The 8,692-nt window shown below is 48.4% G+C and overlaps 1 protein-coding gene across 1 annotated transcript; it reads left to right on the plus strand.

Annotated features, from left to right (window-relative positions):
- Positions 1–848: 848 nt before the first annotated feature.
- LOC121461277 (cytochrome P450 2D20-like) lies at positions 849–8,465 on the plus strand. The gene is made up of 9 exons (XM_041672269.1): positions 849–1,107; positions 2,106–2,277; positions 2,551–2,703; positions 2,783–2,943; positions 6,698–6,874; positions 7,058–7,199; positions 7,399–7,586; positions 7,969–8,110; positions 8,209–8,465. Exons 1-9 carry the CDS (start codon positions 919–921, stop codon positions 8,385–8,387), a joined length of 1,503 nt encoding a protein of 500 aa, XP_041528203.1. The 5' UTR covers positions 849–918; the 3' UTR covers positions 8,388–8,465.
- The last annotated feature ends 227 nt before the right edge of the window (positions 8,466–8,692 follow it).

Consider the following 8,692-nt stretch of genomic DNA (forward strand, 5'->3'; position numbering starts at 1 on the left):
TAATATTTTACATACATCGTTGCAAGCATAGGTTCTGTGGTTTGTAATTCCATAGGTAACATCCTATCCTACCACCAGGAGTAAAGTAACCATCTGGGTATGAGAGCTTCACCAACCCGAACAACCTCAGCTCTTCCTTTGCACAAACCAAGCATTCCCAGACAGCACCCTCAGAGTCACATGACCCCAGTCAGTCACATCACTCTTCCTAAGCAAACCAGCTTTACATCTCCCACCATGCCTAGGGAAAGAAAGCACAGACCTAGGGATGGCTCTAGGTGGCACTGTTGGTCTTCACTTCAATGAACCCAGGACGTTGAAGCCAGCAAAGGGAAGGGCACACGGGACAGTCCAGGACAGACATGTCCAGCTTCCATTTGTCCTCTTCCAGTGGAGTCCAAAGGACAGTGATTAACTATCTGTTGACATGTGAACAGAGAACTGTGAATCTGGGAACACTGCTGGCCAATGACAGCCAGGGACTCAGTTCCACCTTCCTGTTGTAGACATGGCACATCATGCAGCTGACATGGATTCCAAGACCCCAGGTCCCCGGAAGTCACACTGATCTTACAGGACACAAGTGCTCACGTGGCTGAGGGGCCATGGACTGAGGATGAAGGGAAACCACTGTGCACAGCTCCCTGAGGGGAATCTGATGCTGCCCCCATGGATAAACACCCGTGGAGGGCAGGAATCTCTAAGGCTGATGTTCATTGGCCTTTTCTCACCACCCCCCCCCCCAACATACCCTGGCTGAACAGTAAACACAGCTACTTGGCTCAAGGCAGAGAACAAAGTGCAGCCTTCTCCCCTTCATAAGGGACCAGGTGCCCAGTTTGTCTTTAGAGTGTCTTTCCTGATCCTAGGTGTCTGGATCAGGGATTCCCATACCCAGCCTGGGGAGCAGGGGCAGCCATGGTACTGCTGACTGGAGATGGCCTGTGGTCTGTGGTCCTATTCACAGCCATCTTCCTATTCCTGGTGGACCTGATGCACCGACGCAAGTTCTGGACTTCCCGCTACCCTCCGGGTCCTGTGCCCCTACCTGGGCTGGGCAACCTTCTCCAGGTGGACTTCGAGAACATGCCCTACAGTGTGTACAAGGTGAGAGATGGCAGTGGAGGGCAGTAGAGGTCATGAAGCCCCCAGAAGTACGTGGTGGTGCTGATGCCACAAGATAGACAGGAAGATGACCACCAAGAGGAAGAAGGCTTAGTGGTTGCCTTGTGGCAGTTGCTTCTGGGTCTGAGGATACTGTGGACTTTCTAAGAGCAGTTCAGTATGGAAAAGGCCATGGAGGCAGGTGTGGAGTGTGAATGGAGAAGACAGAGGTCAGGGAGGGCTGAGTTTTCTTGTGATCCCGTCAGTGTCTGTGTTCTCAGTCACAGAGGGGAAGAGTCAGGTTTCATTGTAGCGTGTCAGTGAGGACGGGCTACGTCTGCTATAATCTCTTGTCAGTGAGGACGGACTGCATCTGCTATAATCTCTTGTCAGTGAGGACGGACTGCATCTGCTATAATCTCTTGTCAGTGAGGACGGGCTGCGTCTGCTATAATCTCTTGTCAGTGAGGACGGACTGCATCTGCTATAATCTCATGTCAGTGAGGACGGGCTGCGTCTGCTATAATCTCTTGCTGCTGTACAGTCACAGAGAGGAGGATCAGGATACATTGTAGCTGTCATTGAGGATGGGCTGCGTCTGCTGTAATCTCTTGCTGCTGTACGGTCTTAGGCCTTGCTGCCCATCACAGGAACCCGAATTCCCTCATGTATGGTGGGGGTATGAAGGAGCACGGATCATTTTCTCACACGATGACAGCTTAATGATCGTATCTGCTGTGAGAACTTTGCTGGATTGAGAAGATAGGATCATGCAGGCATAAGGTGTCATACATCAGGCTAGAGATGTGGTCAGTGGTAGCGCATTTTCCCAGCAAAGGGCAGGACAAAGGTTCACAATGCATACCACAAAATGTGCTTATGCGCAACTGCACACGTGACACATTACACATGCACACAGACACACATGTTCTGTGTTGAGGTTATATTGTCCAGTTTACTAGGGACCTCCATTTTCTAAGCATTCTATCCCTCTACTTCAGCTTCGTCAACGCTATGGTGACGTGTTCAGCCTGCAGATGGGCTGGAAGCCCGTGGTCGTGATCAATGGACTGAAGGCAGTGCGGGAAGTGCTGGTGACCTGTGGAGAGGACACTGCTGACCGCCCTCCAATGCCTGTCTATAATGTCATGGGCTATGGGCCCAAAGCAAAAGGCAAAGAGCTATAGTGGGGACAGGGCAGAGAGAATAGGGCTTGAGGAGCAGTGACCAGAAAATGGACAGGGCCCAATGGGGGGGGGGGGAGGATGCGCTCAGATAATGGAAGGGAAATCATTGCGTGGAGGGTGGAGCCTCCAAAGCTGCACGTGCTGATTGTGATAGCAAAGTGCTGGGGCGCTGATGGCTCAGACTGACCACAGGGAAAGGTTGGGAGCAGGGCAGACAGCACAGCCACGTATCCTTGGTTACACACAGATGTCCCTGCAGGTGTGGCATTAGCACAATATGGGCCCGAATGGCAAGAACTGCGGCGATTCTCTGTGTCCACCATGCGAGACTTTGGCCTGGGCAAGAAATCCCTGGAGCAGTGGGTGACCGAGGAGGCAGGCCACCTCTGTGACGCCTTCACCAAGGAGGCAGGTGGGTGATGGGTGAGATGTAGAGATGTGGGCAGACACTTATGAATGACGTCATGACCTGTTTGCATCTCTGCTCCTAGGCCAAGCATTTAATCCCACCACCCTCCTGCACAAAGGTGTATGCAATGTGATTTCATCCCTCATTTATGCCCAGCGCTTCGAATATGAAGACCCTTTCTTCAATGGGCTGATCAAAACATTAGAGGAACGTTCTGGAGAGGACAGTGGCTTCACTGCTGAGGTATGAGACTCAGGGCAGTCAGTGTGCATTGCCATTTATGTGCTGTAAAATCAGGATGAATATTCATTCCGGGGGAATAGGCTGAGGGCCTTGTGTGATAATCAAATCCAGGAGAAAAGCCCTGCCCTTAGAAAATCTCAGATACCAGGCGGAGAAGAGTGGACCAAGGTCAGGGGCTCTAGAAAGGGGGTGAGGCTCTGCCCCCGTCTACATGGAAACCACGTAAGACTGTTAGATGTACAGAGTAAAATAGACATTTTGTTCACCCTGGGCACAATCAACCTACAGGGAGAACAGGAGGACGCAGCAGGTGATGTTTGGGGACGAGCAGACCCTGAGTCCTCTGTAGACAAGTCTGGGAACTAAAAAGAAAAGGGCTGGGAACTGAGTCTGGTCCAGGTGAACACTGAGCAGAGTGGCATCCAGGGTCAAGAGAGATGGCCTGTGGGTAAGGAACATAGCAAGACAGCCTGGAGATCTGAGTGGGATACTGGGACTCTCTGGGAGATAGATCCTACTCTACAAGTTGTTCTCTGACCTCCAAATGAAGTAATAAGGGTGACTGCGGCTGCATTCCCAGCACCCCGGCTGCCTGCTCAGCTAGCTTATGCCCCGAAATAACAACACACAAACTATATTCATTTAAACACTGCCTGGCCCATTCTCTTCTAGGCTAATTCTCACATATTAATTTAGCCCATTTATAATCATCTGTGTGTAGCACCCCAAGGTGCGCTTACCAGGGAGATTCTAGCCTAGTCCATCCTGGGTCGGAGCTTCATCCCGGGAGCGGGGGCATGGCGTCTCTCTCTGAGGCGTCTGCTCCCGAGAGAGCTGTGGAGTCTCTGACCTCACTTCCTCTTCCTCCCAGCATTTTGTTCTGTTTACTCCTCCCACCTATCCTCTAACCAATAAAATGGGCCAGGGCAGTGCCTTTATTAGCCAATGACCTTCCTCCATCATTTCCCCTTTTTCGGTTTAAACAAAAAAAAAGGCTTTAACATAGCAAAATTACATATAACAAAACAGTTATCAAGTAAAAGTTACAATAATCCTTATCATAACTAAGGAAAACTATAACTAACTATTCTTAACTTCATCAAAGACTCAAGAAAGATACAATACTACCTAAGCAAACAAGAAAAAAGCAACTTTTAAAACTCTAGACATGACAGAGACATCTTGCTGCCTGGACAGTCACCCAAGGTTCCTCTGTACCGTTGGGGCATCCATCTTCAGCCTTCAGGCCCATGGTATCCAGCAGACATTTCCATAAAGCAGGAAAATTCAAAGTCAGTTCAGTCACTATCTGTTGTGTCCTGCAGAATGTCTCGCAGACTCTTTCATGAATCAGGACCCCCAAAAGATCATTTCACCTTAGGCAAGTTCAGTAGTCCTTTCTCTGTGGGTTCTCTGTGTCCAGTTTATGCAATAGTCCAGGTAAGAGCAGTTTCTTGCCCAAATGGCTATCAAACTCCATAAGCATCCTCTTCGATGCCCATCTTCTTGAAGTAGATTGGTGCTGCCAGGAGCAGAGTGTCTCATTGTCATGAAAAGTCCTCAGTTATTAAAACATTAAATGTCCTATTCTGTAATCCTTGAAAGACATGAAGAATGTCTATCTAAAATATATCTCTATATATCTAGAAAATCTAACTAACATGACTACAAGCTTTACTATTATCGATGATTATACATTAACGACCTATGTTTCTTAATTATACAGTACGTATTTAAATGAACTACACAATCACAATACCTTAATCAAAATCAGAAACACTTACACATATAACAAAATTGACCTCAAATCTCTATCAATAAAGCAAAATCTATACTAATGTAAATTATTCATATCTATATCATATCCCCCTTTAAATGTAAAAGAACATTTATAAACATTTTTTGGGAATTTGGGCGCAGTTATTTCTCTCCAAACTGCTTCCTGCTGAATGGGGGCGTCGTTAATTTGGTCTTTCATGGTATAACCTGTGTGCTAGTTTCATCTCAGTTGGCAGTTCAGCGAAGCAATTTTTTGAAGGCGTTCACACCAACCCTTCAGGAGGGCGTGGTCCATCATACCAAATCGGAATAGAAGAAATGAACAGCGTCTCATCCTCTGTGAAAACAAAATAAGAAACTCCTTTCCAAAGTATCATGTCTTTAGATCCAAATTTCAAATTTAAGGCATTTTCAAAGTATCTATGTTGGATTAGTTCAGCAGCATTTATAAACAAATATCTTTTAGCAGTTGTTTGTCCTTCCTCAGCATTCAAACAATTCAAAGAGAGCATAATAGCATACAGTATCAAAATTCTCTGTTTATTTTCCATCTTATTACACCTTTGTTTTAACCTCTATTTCATTTATTTTTACTTTTAACTTTTTGCTTTTTGAGACAGGTTCTCTGTATCTTTGACCTGAAGTAACTCTGTAGACCAGGCTGTCTTTGAACTCTCAGAGATCCGCCTGTCTCTGCCTCCCAGGCATTCGGGATTAAAGGTGTACACTGCTACACCTTGAACTCACAGAGATCTGTTTGTCTCTGCCTTCTAGGCACTGGGATTAAAGGCGTGTGCTACCACACACAACAACTCTCTTCCTTTTTTTTTTTTTTTTTTTTTTTTTACTTTAAGAACTTTAACTTTTAGTCTGCATATATTTTTAATACACTTTAAACCATTCAGAATTTTTTTCTGTCTTTGAATCTCTCTTTACTGTATATCTCTCTTTTTCTGACCACATGAATCTTTAATTTACCAAGCGATCTCAGTAGGATTAAAGGCGTGGCTTTGCCGGCTGGATCCAGCCCATTCCTTAGCTTTCCAGCCTCATGACTGATATACAGGCTGTAGCCATGTTTACTGCAACAACTGTATGGCATTTCAAGGTCCCTGCCAGCAAGTGAGCTACAACAGACAACACTCAAGTCCTCTCTCGGTAGCCGGCCCTCCTGCCTCAAATAGTCAGAGTTTGCCCTGGCAGGACGGCCCAGAAAGCCGGCATTTTTAAACGGTGCAGCTTTTTTCCTGCTACAGCTGAAAACCGAAAAGCATGCGTTCAGCTTTTTGTCAACACCGTTTAAGTGTTTCGTGGCAGGACCTCTTAATGAGCTGCAGGCTTTGCAGCTAAAGCTGAGTCAGGAAGCCTCTCTTAGATGAGGCGCTTGCTTGCCTCTAGCAAGCAGAGTAGAACCGAGAAATTGCTGCTACCAAGAAACCAGGCACAATGCTTTCATTTTGTTCTAGAATTACTTCCCAAGCTGTCTCAGGCTTTATGTGGAAGCAGTTGTCCACGTGGGCGCCATATGAAGTAATAAGGGTGACTGCGGCTGCATTCCCAGCACCCCGGCTGCCTGCTCAGCTAGCTTATGCCCCGAAATAACAACACACAAACTATATTCATTTAAACACTGCCTGGCCCATTCTCTTCTAGGCTAATTCTCACATATTAATTTAGCCCATTTATAATCATCTGTGTGTAGCACCCCAAGGTGCGCTTACCAGGGAGATTCTAGCCTAGTCCATCCTGGGTCGGAGCTTCATCCCGGGAGCGGGGGCATGGCGTCTCTCTCTGAGGCGTCTGCTCCCGAGAGAGCTGTGGAGTCTCTGACCTCATCCAAACAGGAGTCTTTGTGCACATGTACGTGTGTGAATGAACATACAGGCACACACACACACACACACACACACACACACACACACACACACACGATTCGTAATTAGAAATAAAAACACCTAGACCTGTACCTTTACAGTTGGTGAACACATTCCCGGTGCTTCTGCGCATCCCTGGGCTGCCTGGTAAAGTCTTCCCCAAAATGACAGCATTGACGAACTCACTGGATAAGTTGTTGATTGAGCACAAGGGAACCTGGGACCCTGCCCAGCCACCCCGAGACCTGACAGATGCCTTCCTGGCTGAGATGGAGAAGGTGAGGATAGCAATAAAGATGGGGACAGGGCCTTTGGGCTGAAGTGTTCTGTGACTTGTGATGCCAGGCAAGTGGAGTTTGTATGTCATCTATGAACCCAACGCCTGTGGTCTTGAACACAACGGTGGATCATGTTGGGATTTACTGCCTGTGTCCCTGAGCCTACCTTCTCTGTCTGCCCAGGCCAAGGGGAATCCTGAGAGCAGCTTCAACGATGGGAACCTGCGCGCAGTAGTAAGTGACCTGTTCATTGCAGGGATGGTGACCACCTCAGCCACACTGTCCTGGGCCCTGCTGCTCATGATCCTACACCCAGATGTTCAGGGTAAGCCTGACTGAGCCTGGAAGGGAGTGTGAGGGAAGAAAGATAGAAGTATTTGAGAAGCATCTGGGGCTCCACAATCACCTTGACCCAGACTCCCACAATTCTGATGGGAGTCTTAAGTCACCTACTCACCCAGTGGTAGAAGGTCAAGTTAGAGCCACTAAGGGACTGCCTTACTGAGGGGAGGCTGTTCCTCCAGGCCGCGTCCAACAGGAGATCTATGAAGTCATAGGGCAGGCGCGGCATCCAGAGATGGCAGACCAGGCCCGCATGCCCTACACCAATGCTGTTATTCATGAGGTGCAGCGCTTTAGTGACCTCGTTCCAGTGAATATACCACATATGACATCCCGTGACATTGAAGTACAGGGCTTCCTCATCCCCAAGGTAGGCATGGTTACTGTCATCCCAGGGTCACCACTGGGCAAACAAAGGCTATAAAGACCAAGAGCTGTACATCCTGGATTTGCAGATGGTGAAGGGACCAGCCTGGGTGTGAGTACACTGCAGCCATTGCCCAGGACTCCCCAGGGAAGAGGGATGGCTAGTGGAATAAGCCACAGGATTGCAGGGAGTGCTACACATAGGGGCAGCTTCTGATTTGGGTACTTGCAGTAGCTTTCTCATATGGCCTTGAATGGTACCAGAAAATGGTACCAAGGGGATCTGAGTTTGAGGTGAATGAACGAACCCTGTGTATGTGACCATGGTAACCAGCATACTGGCTTCCCCATCGCAATCCATGTTCACACCATGTGTCTCCTGCCAGGGAACGACCCTCCTCACCAACCTGTCTTCAGTGATGAAGGATGAGACTGTCTGGGAGAAGCCCCTCCGCTTCCATCCTGAGCACTTCCTGGATGCCCAGGGCCGCTTTGTGAAGCATGAGGCCTTCATGCCATTCTCAGCAGGTCCTGTGGGGTATCTGTCTCCATGTCTTTTCAGGGAGCCTTGGAGGGTGGAGCATCTATCAGGCCCCAGACTGACTGAGCCCCTTTCCCACCTACAGGCCGCCGAGCTTGCCTGGGGGAGCCCCTGGCCCGCATGGAGCTCTTCCTCTTCTTCACCTGCCTCCTGCAGCGCTTTAGCTTCTCAGTGCCCAGTGGACAGCCCCGACCTAGCGACCTTGGCATCTTTGCATTGCCAGTTACCCCAACCCCCTACGAGCTCTGTGCAGTTGTGCGTTAGCAAGGACAGCAGCTCCATCCTTCTCCCCAGCTTGTGCTGATTGATGTTCAATAAACCTGGTCTTTGATTCCACTCAGATTACAGGTCCTACCTCCATACTTTTCTTCACTGTGTCCTAAGACAACAGTCTACAGTCTTTCCCCTCTGTCCCATACCTCCTCTAGGAACAGCTTCCATGTTGTGAGGAGAGTTTGCTGAGCCAACAGCAGTGGCACAGGCCTGCAGTATAGCAGGATAGAGGCTGAGACAAGAAGATGGCAAGTTCAAGACCAGCCTGTGCTGTATGACCTGGACTACTTACTGAG

Source organism: Microtus oregoni, unplaced genomic scaffold (assembly GCF_018167655.1).
Source record: "Microtus oregoni isolate MIOR12 unplaced genomic scaffold, Mior012 000022F_ref0000154, whole genome shotgun sequence".
Taxonomy (NCBI): domain Eukaryota; kingdom Metazoa; phylum Chordata; class Mammalia; order Rodentia; family Cricetidae; genus Microtus; species Microtus oregoni.

Coding starts and splice junctions, on each gene's coding strand:
- LOC121461277 (XM_041672269.1), top strand. CDS start 919: ATGGTACTGCTGACTGGAGATGGCCTGTGGTCTGTGGTCCTATTCACA. Junction 2,278..2,550: donor CTATGGGCCCAAAGCAAAAG/GCAAAGAGCTAT, acceptor ATGTCCCTGCAG/GTGTGGCATTAGCACAATAT. Junction 7,587..7,968: donor AGGGCTTCCTCATCCCCAAG/GTAGGCATGGTT, acceptor GTCTCCTGCCAG/GGAACGACCCTCCTCACCAA.